General features: G+C 39.8%; 1 protein-coding gene across 1 annotated transcript in view; it reads right to left on the reverse strand.

The window, feature by feature from the left end:
* C24H12orf54 (chromosome 24 C12orf54 homolog) overlaps positions 1-17291 on the reverse strand; it is a 31436-nt gene extending 14145 nt beyond the window's left edge. Inside the window, 4 exon segments of the mRNA XM_070454501.1 lie at positions 884-922; positions 1634-1664; positions 15234-15353; positions 17251-17291. Coding sequence (XP_070310602.1) covers positions 884-922; positions 1634-1664; positions 15234-15298 — 135 coding nt within the window. The 5' untranslated portion in view covers positions 15299-15353; positions 17251-17291.
* Positions 17292-17580: the final 289 nt, after the last annotated feature.

Here is a 17580-nt window from a genome sequence, read left to right on the forward strand (position 1 = left end):
AAACTGAATGATGTCCCACCTATTGAAATTATGTTTAAATTATGTATGAGTGACTTAAGCAAATTCTATGTCTTTTAATGTCTTTGTATAGACTTTTTTGCCGTAGTCGATGGAAGAAAAGAATCCTCTTCTGTGCTAATGACACGATGATAATCATGTTAGAAACAGGAACTCCAGAAACAGTAGGCATGTTTCCCTCAGAAACAACAGCTCACTAGTAATTATGCAGAAATTAGTCATTTTATGGAATTAACTTTTCATTCAAATGAATGAAATTAAATCTGTCTACTCTTTAGGTTGACTTATTTATTTTTGAGAGGTTAATTTTGAAGGTACCTCATTCTGGAAGGGCCAAATCTTTATTTTTTATGACATAGGAATCAAGGGCCATTGGCAGACAATTTGTCAGATCATCTGAGTGGCTCTAGAGGTAAAATATTTCTTTCTAATAAGAAATGGAGTTAGGATCTTTAATTTTTGTATCAAAATGGTAAATTATCTTCTTCTCATCTGAGAGTTAAAATATATGGGTTTTTCAGTACTTGCCCTAAGGTACTTGCTAGTGGATGAGATTTAAATTATTAATTTACAGTGCTTATACAATGCTGGTAGAGAAAACATACTCGAAAAGGCTTATCTAATGGAGAAGTGGATGTTGAGAACGGATATTGAGATGCACAGACACAAGGAGTGTCTGAGGATTTGGGACTAGATGAATAGTAGAACAAGATGGGAGGGTGCATGGGAATTCCTTACTGTCAATCAGCAAATTACTCATGGGGAAAGAAGGAAATGTGCTCCTTTCTTAAGCTCCTTTCTTTCTTTCCTCTCTCCTTTCCCCCGTCTCTCACTGTGCTGTCAAAGAGGACCCCTCTGTACTCACCTGGTCCCACAGGGTTTCAGTGATCGTTAATTCTACTTCCTGTTGAAATAAGATACACATATTGGGAACATTACCTTAACTCTCCCAGAATCTGAACTGACACATCATGAAACAGATAGAATATGAGGCATTTTTTGGAGTTGAGATGGACACTCGAAGGCATGCCATTTGTCAGGCAGCCCTAAGTCTCCTTCAGCCCTACTGAGTCATTTTTCAGCCCATACCCCTTGTCATCTCTTAATCTAGCCAGTGGGTGACAGATATAAACAGACTCCTATGTTGACTCACCTTATTAATACCCACATATATAGCCTGCCTGCTTTTGAAGTCATCTAGTGTAGTTGTGGCTTTGAAGATGTTACTTGTCTTGGTGCACAATGACCCACCACTTGGTCAAGAGCATTCTGAGCTACAGTGCCCAAGTCTTCCAAGATATGGTTCTTGTTAGTTTTCCTTCCTCCTGGCCACAGCTTTTTCATCTCTGCTTTCCCCAGGAACCTTGATTCCCAACCAGTGAAGCTGCTCAGTTGTATCCGACTCTTTGCGATCCCATGGACTGTAGCCTAGCGGGCTCCTCCATCCATGGAATTTTCCAGGCAAGAGTATTGGAGTGGGTTGCCATTTCCTTCTCCAGGGGATCTTCCTGACCCGGGGATCAAACCCAGGTCTCCCGCATTGCAGGCTGATGCTTTACCATTTGAGCTACCAGGGAAGCCCAAAGGGACCAGTATATTTGGAAGTCTCACCCACCTTTGGTCTCATTGTGTCTTCAAAGGATTTTCTGGAAAGAAAGGGTGATAAAAATCTGATGAGTCACTAGATAGGTGACATAAACAAGGTGTCAGAATAAAAGGTTACCAGCCCTCATATCTACGCCATAAACATCAATTTTTGACAACCATCCATGGATGGAAGTACCTTTTGGGAAATCAGGAATCCAGTGGAGAGCTTCCAAAACCTCGTTCAAGCAAAAGAAGTCCATGAATAGATGCTTTGAAGAAGGCAGGAAAGACAGTTTCACTTTACCTCCCACCCCCAAGACACTCCTCCCCAAAGGCAGCATAGCTTAGTGCCAGTAGGGACCCTCTCAACCTGTGATTTCTCCTATGAAGGAAGTGAGAGTGGAATGAGCTCTCTGACTTCCCAGGCTTCTAAGGCATTGACTAGGAGGCCCACTTCTATCTCATTCCACCCAGATGGCTAAGGTGATTGGCACAGCTGAATAGTACTGGGGGAGTTTGAAGAGAAGAAAGCAGTGGACACTCATGGCATTCACCACATGGATCTCCAGAACCAGCTGCAGATCACCTATTAGATCTAGGTGAACTCCACCAAGAGGGTTATCTAGAACACTGTGGGACTTCTCACCTGTCGGTTACTTCCCTCAACTGACTGACAAATGCTCCTAGTGTTTCACATAACCCTGAGATGGTCCATGTTAGCCTCTGCAGACACTGTATAGATATCAGCAGCTGGCTCAGCTATATGAGAATGGGAGAGGGAACGTTTGGAAGAAACTTGAATACTCTGGGGAAAATAAATAGGAGGCTGCCAGTACCCAGACTGACTTTTTGGGATTAACAGAAGGCCTCTCCTCAAGAGGTAACAAGAATACAGAGGTGAGTGCACCCATAGGAAAGACCTGAAAGACTCCCAAAATCTTTAGCTGGGCTGACTGGTGAAGATCTTTCACTTTCGAAGCCAGTCAGTAAAGACTGGAAGAGAGGACTGCTTCTTCAAATAAAGAGATGGCAATGCAAGAATTCAAGGAACATGAAGAATCAAGGAAACATAACATCACCAGAAGAACAAAGAGATCCAGTGATGGATCTCAAACAAATGGAGATCAATTGCAATTCTAAACAGTTATATTAAAGAATCTTTAAGCCACAAGAGAAGATGAACAATGAATGGAAATCAAGAAAACAGCACGTGAGCAAAATGAGAAGTTCAACAAAGAAATGAAAACTATAAAAAAAGAACCAGACAGAAACTCTTGGGACTGAAGAATACAATGTCTGTGATGAAAAATTCAATAGAGGGCTTCAACAGCAGGCTTGATCAAGAAGAAAAGAGAATGATTGAACTTGAAGACAAATAATTTGAAAAGAATAAAAAGAAAAGAACTGATAAGAGTAAAGAATGTCTGTATGACTTATGGTACACCATCAAATGACATAATATGGGCAGTTTGAAAGCCATAGAAGGAACAGGGAAAGTGAAAATGGTAGAAAGCTTATTTAATGAAATAATGACAGAAAAATTGCTAAATCTAGTAGGGAAGTTAACATCTAGATCCATGATGCTCAAAAATTCCAAGGAGGCTAAACATCAAGAAATCTTCATTGAGACATTATAATCAAATTGTCTAAGGTCAAAGACAATAGAATTTGGAAAGCAGCAAGGAAAAGTGAGTTACCACATACAGGGAAGGCCCAAAAGAGTACTTCTCGGCAGACACCTTGTATGCCAGGAGGGAGTAAGATGATAGAATCATAGTATCAAAAACAAACAAACAAACTTGCTAACCAAGATACTTTATCTGGCAAAGCTACTCTTCAGAAATAAAGTGGAGATAAAGACTTTCCCAGACAAACAAAAGCTTGATCATGACCAGACTTGGCATACAACAAATGCTAAAGGGAGTTCTTCAAGTTGAAAGGATATTAAACAGCAGGAGGAAAACATAAGTATAAATCTCACTGGAAATAGGATAAATATAGTCAAATTTGAAGACTTTAATTCTGTAATGGTGGTGCTTAAATCACTTGTAATGCTAGTGTGAGAGTTAAAAAGTATTAAGAGTAGCTATAGCTATCAATACAGTAATTTTTTAATGGATACATATTATAAAGAGATCTAAATAGTGATATCAGTAACATAAAATGTGAAGGGGAATGAAAAGATGTAGAGTTTTTGTATGCAGTTGCTTAAAAAGACCAGCTTAAAAAGACATACTGTAGAATATGTCTCATGGTAACCTAAGCCTCTAGAAGATACACAAAAGATAAAAGGAATCAGAGCAAACTGCTGCAGAATTTCAATAAATCACAAAACAAGATAGCAAGAAGGGAAGGAAGAAACAAAGGAACTGCAGAATAGAATACAACAACATGGTAATAATGGTAATTACTGATAGCTACATATTAATAATTATTTAAACCTAAATGGATTAAATTCTCTAGTCAAACAGATGAGTTGAATGGATTAAAACAGTCCAGCTGGGGGAGGAGCCAAGATGGCGGAGGAATAGGATGGGAGACCACTTTCTCTCCTACAAATTCATTGAAAGAACATTTGAACGCTGAGCAAATTTCACGAAACAACTTCTGATCGCTAGCAGAGGACATCAGGCGCCCAGAAAAGCAGCCCATTGTCTTCAAAGGGAGGTAGGACAAAATATAAAAGATAAAAAGGGAGACAAAAGAGCTACGGACGGTGACCCGTCCCGGGAAGGGAGTCTTAATAGAGGAAGTTTCCAATCACCAGGAAACCCTCGCACTGGCGGGACTGGGGGAAGTTTTCGGCAATCTAACTGGGAGGAAAAATTAAATAATGCCCACAGATTACGTGCCTAAAAGCAACTCCCAGCAGAAAAGTACCCCAGACGCCCGCACCCGCCAGCAACAAGCGGGGGCAGAACGGAGAGGAGCGGGCGGCATTGCTTAGGGTAAGGACCGGCCCGAAGACCCTGAGAGCAATCGGAGGGAGCTTTTTTTAAACGGTGGGACAAAATTAACCGGCCGGAACACACTGCCTGCGGTTCGCAAAACAAAGGGACTGAGAAAGTCCAGAAAAGAGCCGGCCCGTCCCCGCTGGAGGTAGGAGGCAGGGGGAAGGGGAAAAGGGCAAACTCAGCCCCTGAGAAGCCACCCCCTCCCACACTGCAAACAGGCCCCCGGTTCCTATCTAAAGACTTCCTGAGACCCAACTGGCGGCGCGCGCTGGGGTCGCGGAGGGGAAAAGCGCGCCATACCCGGGGAGAGTGCGCCCAAGCCTCTGGCTGCCTGGGCCACTCAGGCCAGGAAAGGCACAAAACGCAGGCGCAACCGAATCCGCGCTTTTGTGGAGTACCCGAAAACTGGAACCGCACTGAATGCAGGGCCTGCTCCACATAGAGTAGCCGGGAGCCTGAGCAGTGTAGACGGGGAAAGCACTGATACCCGTGAGCGGGGCAAACCCAGTGTGGCCGGTGAGTGCTAGCCACACAGAGCGGTATCTGTGTGCAGCGCCCCGCCCTCCCCGTAGCAGGACTGAACTGAACTAGCGAACCTAAATAAGAGATCACCTCCGCCCGCCTGTGTCAGGGCGGAAATTAGAAACCGAAGAGACGGCAAACAGAAGCCAAATAAACAAAGGGAACCGCTTCAGAAAGGACCAGTGCAACAGATTAAAATCCCTGAAGGTAACACCGACTACACCAGAAGGGGCCTATAGATATCTAGAAGTGTAAGCTGGAAAGAGGAGCTATCTGAAATTGAACTGAACCTACACTGACCACAACTCCAGAGGAATTCCTAGATATATATATATATATTTTTTTAATTTATTAAAAAAATTTTTTTTTCTTTCCTTTTTTTAATTTTTTATTTTTTCTCTTTTATTTTCTTTTAAAATTCCCTATTACTCCTCCATTAGTCCTCAACTTTCATTTTCATATATTTTTACGATTTTTTTAACTAGGGAAAAAATTTTTTTTCTTTTTCTTGTTTTTCTCTTCTATTTCCTTTTAAAGTCCTCTAATACTCCTCTATTATTCCTTAATTTTCATTTTCATTTCACTATAACCTTGCCAAAAAAAAGAGAGAGAGAGAGAAACCCTATTTTTAAACCAAACTTCATATACATTTCTAAATTTTTTTTGTGTTTTTGTTTTTAAATATTGTATTTCAAGGAGTCTAACCTCTACACTAGATTTTTAATATTTGTTTTTCAGTATGTGATATAAATTTTGGACATTTAAGAATCCAATATTCAGTTCCCATTTCTATTCAGGAGTGTGGTGATTACCCTCCCACTTTTGACTCTCTGTTTTCTATCTCAGAACACCTCTATTTCCTCCTTTCCCCTTCTCTTCCCAATCCAATTCTGTGAATCTTTGTGGGTGTCTGGGCTATGGAGAACACTTTGGGAACAGATAACTGTGTAGATCTGTCTCTCTCCTCTTGAGTCCCCTTTTTCTCCTCTTGCTCACCTCTATCTCCTTCCTCCCTCTCCTATTCTTCATGTAACTCTGTGAATCTCTCTGGTTGTCTCTCACAGTGGAGAATCTTTTCACCATTAACCTAGAAGTTTTATTATCAGTGCTGTATAGTTGGAGAAGTCTTGAGACTATTGGAAGAATAAAACTGAAATCCAGAGGCAGGAGACTTAAGCCCAAAACCTGAGAAAACCAGAAAACTCCTGACTACACGGAACATTAAGGAATAAGAGACCATCCAAAAGCCTTCATACCTACACTAAAACCAACCACCACCCAAGAGCCAATAAGCTCTAGTACAAGACATACCACGCAAATTCTTTAGCAATGCAGGGACATAGACCTGAGTGTCAACATACAGGCTCTCCAAAGTCACACCTAACACAAAGACCCATCGCAAAACACATTACTGGACACTCCATTGCACTCCAGAGAGAAGAAATCCAATTCCACACACCAGAACGCTGACACAAGCTTCCCTAACCAGGAAACCTTGACAAACCAATCGTCCAACCCCACCCACTGGGTGAAACCTCCACAATAAAAAGGAAACACAGACCACAAGAATATAGAAAGCCCACTCCAGACACAGCAATCTAAACAAGATGAAAAGGCAGAGATATACCCAACAGCTAAAGGAACATGAAAAAAGCCCACCAAGTCAAACAAAAGAGGAGGAAATAGGGAATCTACCTGAAAAAGAATTTAGAATAATGATAATAAAAATGATCCAAAATCTTGAAAACAAAATGGAGTTACAAATAAATAGCCTGGAGACAAAGATTGAGAAGATGCAAGAAAGGTTTAACAAGGACCTAGAAGAAATAAAAGTCAATTAAAAATTAATAATGAAATAAATGAGATCAAAAACACTCTGGAGGGAACCATGAGTAGAATAACAGAGACAGAAGATAGTATAAGTGAGTTAGAAGATAAAATGGTGGAAATAAATGAAGCAGAGAGGAAAAAAGAAAAAAGAAAAGAAATGAGGACAACCTCAGGGACCTCTGGGACAATGTGAAACACCCCAACATTCGAATCATAGGAGTCCCAGAAGAAGAAGACAAAAAGAAAGGCCATGAGAAGATACTCGAGGAGATAATAGCTGAAAACTTCCCTAAAATGGGGAAGGAAATAGCCACCCAAGTCCAAGAAACCCAGAGAGTCCCAAACAGGATAAACCCAAGGCGAAACACCCCAAGACACATATTAATCAAATTAACAAAGATCAAACACAAAGAACAAATATTAAAAGCAGCAAGGGAGAAACAACAAATAACACACAAAGGGATTTCCATAAGGATAACAGCTGATCTATCAATAGAAACCCTTCAGGCCAGAAGGGAATGGCAGGACATACTTAAAGTAATGAAAGAGAATAACCTACAACCTAGATTACTCTACCCAGCAAGGATCTCATTCAGATATGAAGGAGAACTCAAAAGCTTTACAGACAAGCAAAAGCTGAGAGAATTCAGCACCACCAAACCAGCTCTTCAACAAATACTAAAGGATCTTCTCTAGACAGGAAACACAGAAAGGTTGTGTAAACGTGAACCCCAAACAACAAAATAAATGGCAATGGGACCATACCTATCAATAATTACCTTAAATGTAAATGGGTTGAATGCCCCAACCAAAAGACAAAGGCTGGCTGAATGGATACAAAAGCAAGACCCCTGTATATGCTGTCTACAAGAGACCCACCTCAAAGCAAGGGACACATACAGACTAAAAGTGAAGGGCTGGAAAAAAATATTCCATGCAAACGGAGACCAAAAGAAAGCAGGAGTCGCAATACTCATATCAGATAAAATAGACTTTCAAATAAAGGCTGTGAAAAGAGACAAAGATGGACACTACATAATGATCAAAGGATCAATCCAAGAAGAAGATATAACAATTATAAATATATATGCACCCAACATAGGAGCACCGCAATATGTAAGGCAAACACTAACGAGTATGAAAGAGGAAATTAATAGTAACACAATAATAGTAGGAGACTTTAATACCCCACTCACAACTATGGATCGATCAACTAAAGAGAAAATGAACAAGGAAACACAAACTTTAAAGGACACAATGGACCAGCTAGACCTAATTGACATCTATAGGATGTTTCACCCCAAAACAATCAACTTCACCTTTTTCTTAAGTGCACACGGAACCTTCTCCAGAATAGATCACATCCTGGGCCATAAATCTAGTCTTGGTAAATTCAAAAAGATTGAAATCATTCCAGTCATCTTTTCTGACCACAGTGCAGTAAGATTAGATCTCAATTACAGGAAAAAAATTATTAAAAATTCAAACATATGGAGGCTAAACAACACGCTTCTGAATAACCAACAAATCATAGAAGAAATCAAAATATGCATAGAAATGAATGAAAATGAAAACACAACAACCCAAAACCTATGGGACACTGTAAAAGCAGTGCTAAGGGGAAGATTCATAGCATTACAGGCCTACCTCAAGAAACAAGAAAAAAGTCAAATAAATAACCTAACTCTACACCTAAAGCAACTAGAGGAGGAAGACATGAAGAACCCCAGGGTTAGTAGAAGGAAAGAAATCTTAAAAATTAGGGCAGAAATAAATGCAAAAGAAACTAAAGAGACCATAGCAAAAATCAACAAAGCTAAAAGCTGGTTTTTTGAAAAAATAAACAAAATTGACAAACCATTAGCAAGACTCATTAAGAAACAAAGGGAGAAGAACCAAAGTAACAAAATTAGAAACAAAAATGGAGAGATCACAACAGACAACACTGAAATACAAAGGATCATAAGAGACTACTACCAGCAGCTCTATGCCAATAAAATGGACAACTTGGAAGAAATGGACAAGTTCTTAGAGAAGTATAACTTTCCAAAACTGAATCAGGAGAAATAGAAGAGCTTAACAAACCCATCACAAGCAAGGAAATTGAAACTGTAATCAGAAATCTTCCAGCAAACAAAAGCCCAGGACCAGATGGCTTCACAGCTGAATTCTACCAAAAATTTAGGGAAGAGCTAACACCTATCTTACTCAAACTCTTCCAGAAAATTGCGGAAGAAGGTAAACTTCCAAACTCATTCTATGAGGCCACCATCACCCTAATTCCAAAACCAGACAAAGATGCCACAAAAAAAGAGAACTACAGGCCAATATCACTGATGACCATAGATGCAAAAATCCTTAACAAAATTCTAGCAAACAGAATACAACAACATATTTAAAAAATCATACACCATGACCAAGTGGGCTTTATCCCAGGAATGCAAGGATTCTTTAATATCCGCAAATCAATCAATGTAATACACCACGTTAACAAATTGAAAGATAAAAACCATATGATTATCTCAATAGATGCAGAAAAAGCCTTTGGCAAAATTCAATATCCATTTATGATTAAAACTCTCCAGAAAGAAGGAATAGAAGGAACATACCTCAACATAATAAAAGCTATATATGACAAACCCACAGCAAGCATCACCCTCAATGGTGAAAAATTGAAAGCATTTCCCCTGAAATCAGGAACAAGACAAGGGTGCCCACTCTCACCACTACTATTCAACATAGTTTTGGAAGTGTTGGCCACAGCAATCAGGGCAGAAAAAGAAGTAAAAGGAATCCAGATAGGAAAAGAAGAAGTGAAACTCTCTCTGTTTGCAGATGACATGATCCTCTACATAGAAAACCCTAAAGACTCTACCAGAAAATTACTAGAGCTAATCAACGAATACAGTAAAGTTGCAGGATATAAAATTAACACACAGAAATCTCTTGCATTCCTATACACTAACAATGAGAAAACAGAGAAATTAAGAAAATGATACCATTCACCATTGCAACAAAAAGAATAAAATACTTAGGAGTATATCTACCTAAAGAAACAAAAGACCTATACATAGAAAACTATAAAACACTGATGAAAGAAATCAAAGAGGACACAAACAGATGGAGAAATATACCGTGTTCATGGATTGGAAGAATCAATATTGTCAAAATGGCTATACTACCCAAAGCAATCTATAGATTCAATGCAATCCCTATCAAACTACCAACGGTATTTTTCACAGAACTAGAACAAATAATTTCACAATTTGTATGGAAATACAAAAAACCTCGAATAGCCAAAGTAACCTTGAGAAAGAAGAATGGAACTGGAGGAATCAATCTGCCTGACTTCAGACTCTACTACAAAGCCACAGTCATCAAGACAGTATCGTACTGGCACAAAGACAGAAATATAGATCAATGGAACAGAATAGAAAGCCCAGAGATAAATCCACGAACCTTTGGTCACCTTATCTTCGACAAAGGAGGCAAGGATATACAATGGAAAAAAGACAACCTCTTTAACAAGTGGTGCTGGGAAAACTGGTCAACCACCTGTAAAAGAATGAAACTAGAACACTTTCTAACACCATACACAAAAATAAACTCAAAATGGATTAAAGATCTAAATGTAAGACCAGAAACTATAAAACTCCTAGAGGAGAACATAGGCAAAACACTCTCCGACATAAATCACAGCAGGATCCTCTATGACCCACATCCCAGAATTTTAGAAACAAAAGCAAAAATAAACAAATGGGACCTAATGAAACTTAAACGCTTTTGCACAACAAAGGAAACTATAAGCAAGGCGAAAAGACAGGCCTCAGACTGGGAGAAAATAATAGCAAACGAAGCAACAGACAAAGGATTAATCTCAAAAATATACAAGCAACTCCTGCAGCTCAATTCCAGAAAAATAAATGACCCAATCAAAAAATGGGCCAAAGAACTAAAGAGACATTTCTCCAAGGAAGACATACGGATGGCTAAAAAACATGAAAAGATGTTCATCATCACTCATTATCAGAGAAATGCAAATCAAAACCACAATGAGGTACCATTACATGCCAGTCAGGATGGCTGCTATCCAAAAGTCTACAAGCAATAAATGCTGGAGAGGGTGTGGAGAAAAGGGAACCCTCTTACACTGTTGGTGGGAATGCAAATTAGTACAGCCACTATGGAGAACAGTGTGGAGATTTCTTAAAAAGCTGGAAATAGAACTGCCATATGACCCAGCAATACCACTTCTAGGCATACACACTGAGGAAACCAGATGTGAAAGAGACATGTGCACCCCAGTGTTCATCGCAGCACTTTTTATAATAGCCAGGACATGGAAGCAACCTAGATGCCCATAAGCAGACGAATGGATGAGGAAGCTGTGGTACATATACACCATGGAATATTACTCAGCCATTAAAAAGAATTCATTTGAATCAGTTCTAATGAGATGGGTGAAACTGGAGCCCATTATACAGAGCGAAGTAAGCCAGAAAGATAAAGACCATTACAGTATACTAACACATATATATGGAATTTAGAAAGATGGTAACGATAACCCTATATGCAAAAAAAGAAAAAGAGACTCAGAAGTGTAGAACAGAGTTGTGGACTCTGTGGGAGAAGGCGAGGATGGGATGTTTCAAGAGAACAGCATCGAAACATGTATATCTAGGGTGAAACAGATCACCAGCCCAGGTTGGATGCATGAGACAAGTGCTCAGGCCTGGTGCACTGGGAAGACCCAGAGGGATGGGGTGGAGAGGGAGGTGGGAGGGGGGACCGGGATGGGGAATACATGTAAATCCATGGCTAATTCATTTCAATGTATGACAAAAACCACTGCAATGTTGTAAAGTAATTAGCCTCCAACTAATAAAAATAAATGGAGAAAAAAAAACAAAACAGTCTACCTATATGTTATCACACAAGCACATAAGCTGAAAGTGAAAGGATGAGAAAAGATATTTCAGGCAAATGGTACACAAATGAGAGCAGGACTAGCCATGTTTGTATCAGACGAAACAGATTTTTTTAATCAGAAACTGTACACTTTGTCATATGAGACAAAGTCATTATATAATAAAGAGTTCATCAAGATGATATGACAGTTGTAAATATATATACATCCAATTTTGAAGCACCTAAATATATATAGCATATGTAAGCAGAACTGAAGGGAAAAACTGACAAAAATAATAATAAGAGCAGACTTCAGTACCCCATTTTTAATAATGAAGAGATCACACAGGTAGAGTTATGAAGGAAATAACAAATATATGGCATTATAGACAAAATGGGTCTATACAAAACACTGCATCCAATAACAAAATACACATTCTTCTTAAGCACACACAGAACATTCTCAAGGCAAGGTCATTTGCTGGGCCACAAAGCAAGCTTAACAAACTTAATATTGATATCATACCATGTATTTTTTCCCACCACAATGATATTAAACTGGAAATCAGTAACAAGAGGAAATTCTTAAAATTCAACAACATGTGGGAATTAAACAGCACTCAACAAATATGTCGAAGAAAAAGAAAGACTTAAATAAAATAAAATATAAAAACATATATCAAGATGATATAAAAAGATATCACAGCTAATACCAAAGAGACTACCATGAAAAACTATACACCAAAAAGTTAGATATCTTAGAAGGAATGTATAAATTCCTGGAAATAGACAACCTACTCGGGCTTCTCTGGTGGCTCAGCAGTAAAGAATCTGTCTGCAGTTCAGTAGCTGCAGGAGACACAGGTTCAATTCCTGCATCAGGAAGTTCCCCTGGAGAAGGGCATGGCAGCCCACTCCAGTGTTCTTACCTGGAGAATCCCATGGGCAGAGGAGCCTGTCAGGCTACCGTCCATAGGGTCACAGAGAGTCAGACACAACTGAAGCAACTCAGTACGCATGCATACAACCTACTAAAACCAAATCATGATGAAATACAAAAATCTGAACAGACCAATAATGAGTAAGAAGATGAAGTTAATAATCAAACTCTTCCTACAAAGAGAAGCTGAGAACCAGATGGCTTCACGGGTGAATTCTACCAAACGAAGTGTTAACACCAGTCCTCTAACTCTTCCAAAAAATTGAAGAGGAAGGCATGCACATGCTCAGACTCACTCTATGAGGCCCACATTTCTCTCATACAAAATCCAGATAAGGATACAACAAGAAGGAAACTACACACCAATATTCCTGATGAATGTAGATGCAAAAATCCTCAACCAACAAACTGAATTCAGCAATGCATTAAAAGGCTCATACACTATGATCAGATGAGATGTACCCCTGGGCTCTAAGAATGATTCTGCAAATGGATATCAACTGTGATACACCACACATCAACAGAATGTGAAAGTCACTATCATGTCTGACTCTCTGCAACCCCATGGACTATACAGTCCATGAAATTCTCCAGACCAGAATGGAGAGTGGGTAGCCATTCCCTTCTCCAGGGGATCTTCCCAACCCAGGGATCGAACCCAGGTCTCCCACATTGCAGACAGATTCTTTACCAGCTGAGCCACAAGGGAAGCCCCAAATCAACAGAATGAAGGATAAAAACCATAAAGTGTTCTAAATAGATGCCGAAAAATAATTTGATAAAATTCAATATCCATTCAAGATAAAACTCTCAACAACTAGTTACAGAAGAAATTCACCTCACTATAATAAAGGCTGTATGTGACAAACCTATAGCCAGCATCATATTTAATGGTAAAAAGCTAAAAGCTTTTCCTATAAGGTTAGGAAAAGACAGGGAATCTCACTCTCACCTTCCTATTCAACAGGATATTGGGAATCCTAACCAGAGCAATTAGGCAACAAAAAGGATTAAAAGGCATCCATGAGTTTGAGGAAACTCACGGAGATAGTGAGGGACAGAGAAGCCTGGCGTGCTACAGTTCGTGGGTTGGCAAATAGTGGGATACGACTTAGCAACTGAATAGGAACAACAGTGCACTTTCCCAAATAGAACTCTCAGTGACTCCATATCTACCAACTATTTTCTCCTCGTAGTTCTGTAGCAGAACTACATAACTATTCCTCATATTCTTAGAACTTGTTTCTATCTTCCTCCAAGTGTCAGGCTTCGCAATTCCTCAGTGGCTCTCAGACTTGAGGCTCAGTTAATTGTTATGAGCACCTTAATAAGATATGCTACCTAGAATCCTTAGAAGACATTTTTAACTCTTTTTCTTCCTGAATTCCTTTAAACTCATTTCTTTTTTTTTTTGGTCTTTAATGTCTTTACTGCACAAAATCCTGTCATTTTTTGATTCCTGCATTTCTTAAGTTTTGATGATGAGAAACATCTCAATACATTTGGAAATAGTGGTACTATGCATTTCATGGAAGTTGGCTAAAATGGTGCTGAAGACATTGAGTAATTAGAATCACAATTTATGAAGCCAGGTTTATGAGGAATAGTTTATATACAGTAAATATTATTCTTTATTGTGTACAGTTTTACACATTGATATATGCAAACATCATGTAATCACCACCACAGTAAAGGTATAGAACTCTCCCATCACTCTCCCAAATTCTCTCTTATCTCTTTGGAATCAGTCTCTTTCCATTAATCCCAGACCTTGGTAACTAAGCACTGATCTATTTCTTCTCCATGTAGTTGCACCACTTTCAGAATGTCCTATAAATATAATCATACATTAGGTAGTTTTTTTTTAAATTGGAGTATAACTTCTTTACAATATTGTGTCCATTTCTGCTTCCTATAAACTCATATAACATCTTCTGCATACTTCAAAAGCTCAAACCAAGGCTCCAGTTCCTTTCTGAATCTTTCTTGACCTATAAGTGCACAGAAAACCTAGTTTTTTTTTGTTTTTTTTTTTGTTTGTTTGTTTGTTTCAGATTTTATGTATAATATTGCCTGAGTCTCATACTCAGTCTAAAGCAGCAGATTCTGGCCCTTCTCTGCATCCTAGGACAAGGAAAGCAAAGTTTTGGGCATCTGGCCTTAATTTACATTGTAGAGGACATAAGAACTTCTTAGAGAAAATGGGTCTTGGGATAAATAAATGCCCTTTGGTTGTATACACAACTAACTCCTCCTATAGGAATTTCAGATTGATGCCCACCTTCTAATTAGAATGAGAATGACTTGCTTTTGTTCCTTCCATTAAGGAGAGGAGAAAGGACACATGAAAGTTCCAACCCAACCAGGAAATAGGTGCAGCCGTTGTAGGGGTGGGAGACAGGGGACCTTGATTCTTCTCCCATAGAGAATATCCAATCTAAGGACATTTGAAGGTCGTCATTAGCCCCATTTACCTTTTCTGCTGCCTGGAGTTCCTTCCTCCCTCTTGTTCTTGATCTTGGAAGGCATGCTGTGCCATTAGTCTGAACGGAAACCAGATGCTCTGGAGCTGAAGATGGAGATAGCTCCACGTCCTGGAGAAGAGTAAATGAATGGGGAAGAGGGCAGATAAATGATGAGAGGAGACTTCCTTGTTGGAGAACTACCAAGACAGATGTCTCAGTAGTTCAGGAAGCACCTGTATTTTGAATGGGTCAGTGTGTTTGTATGTATGTGTGTACACATATGTGTAAAGATAAGGGTGTGAGGGAAGAAGTGTTTGCCCCAGGTAAAGAAATTCCAGTGAGAAGGTGGGTAGAGAAAAGAGAAACTAAGTGAAAAAATAATAGGTGGCTGGGATTGGGTCAGGGAGTGGGCCAGTGGCTGCTTGAGGTAACGGTGGCTCTAAGACAAGGTTAGGAAGTAGTATATAATAAATTAAAGAATGGACAATTTCTCATCCCATCCTCCATCCTGGTCAGACAGATAAGAGTAGCACCACACACTGGAGGTCTGTCAGCTCCAGCCTTCAAGTGTTTTGTAGGCAAGAGGGAAACCCCACAGCTGATACTGTCAAAAACACCTGGGGCTGAGAGGTCAAATCAGTGACTCCGAGTTAAATCCTCCTTTGAGAAGTTGCTTCCCAGAACCCCTCCTTCCATCCTTCCCATCTCCAAAACTGAGTCAGAAACTAATAAGAAAATTATGTCCAGAAACTTACCCAACTGGGCACCCCAAATAGCTCTTCTCCCCACCCCTAACCTCCTAGAATTTCTTCTCCTTGAGCCACATCTCACAACGGCTTCCTTTCATCTCACCTATCAACCTAGCCCTTTTCAACTCTTCTGTGACCTCAGCTGTGACCTCATAGATCTGAGACAACTGACTCTCTCCTCCCACCCTCAACCAGGCTTCATTTGATACAAATGATACAATAGTGAGATGATACTGTGAAATTTTAATTTCTGGGAATTTTTGTTACATCATTGACCTCCACCCATTGCCTTAGACATTCTGTACTTCTGAGAGATGATAGGAATGAGCCCAGAAGAATCCATGTTTTATTTTGAATTTCAAAATAGGGAGGGTCTAAAGAGTTAGGTCTTTTGATTTCAGAAGTTAGGTCCTGGTGACTCACACATGAAGAAATCGCCTGCAAATGCAGGCGACCTGGCTTCAATCCCTGGGTCAGAAAGATCCCCTGAAGTAGGACAAGGCAACCTATTCCAGTATTCTTGCCTGGAGAATCCCATGGACAGAGAAACCTGGTGGGCTCCAGTCCATAGGGTCACAAAGAGTTGGACACAACTGAGCATAGCACAGCACCTTAAGAGAAATGGTTTTGTTTTGAATTCCAAAAGTCTTTGACTTGAAAGAGCAGCAAAGATTGGTGAATTATTGTGGCTGTAAAGTTTTAGAAGGGATGAAAACAGTTCTCTGCAGAAAAAAATAGTTTTTATCTATAGATACTAAAAATAGGTGTAATAGTGCTAAAAAGAAGGCAGGAAATGAGTATTAGAGAAAAGTTAGATGTAGATGTGCAGCTCTGAGAGGAACCTGTTACTATTTGATGATTGTATATGTAAATTGGGGCTTCCCAGGTGGCGCAGTAGTAGAGAATCTGCCCACCAGTGCAGGAAATGCAAGAGATGTGGGTTCGATCTGTGGGTTGGGAAGATCCCCTGGAGAAGGAAATGGCAATCCACTCTAGTATTTTTGCCTGGAAAGTTCCATGGACAGAAGAACCTGGTGGGTTGCAGTTCATGGGGTCACAAAGAGGCAGATACAACTGAACATGCATACACACACATGTGAAATCTCCCAATATGTATAGAAATCTGAGAACAGAAGGGACTAAGGACCTACTTCCCTGCAACTGGAACCCTAGGAAGAACAGACTCAGAGAGGGTGCTGTGCCAACAGGAGGAGATTGTGATAAAATGGGACTTATGGTGTGGTGTGTATTTAGGCAGACAGGGCCTAACAAGTTACCTTCCAGTTCTCCACAGCCTGCCCAGGCTATCCCTCAGGCAGAAATTACAGAGTGGAGGAGGAGAGGTCTGACATATGAAGAGGACTCACAGTGTGTGAGCCCTGTAGCAAAAGACCATTGTAGGTTCATGGATATAGGCATGGACATTGCTTGCCCCTACCTGTCTTCAGCAGTATTTAGGGAAGATCTATTATACTGCCTACCCCTAGCTTTGAAGAGAGATTTTAGAGCTTTAAATGCTACTAATGAGACACACCAAGACCACCATAGGCTCTCCCTGAATACCACTTCTTACTCTTATGAACTACTTAAAAGATTGGTCACCAGAA

Source organism: Odocoileus virginianus, chromosome 24 (assembly GCF_023699985.2).
Source record: "Odocoileus virginianus isolate 20LAN1187 ecotype Illinois chromosome 24, Ovbor_1.2, whole genome shotgun sequence".
Lineage (NCBI taxonomy): Eukaryota > Metazoa > Chordata > Mammalia > Artiodactyla > Cervidae > Odocoileus > Odocoileus virginianus.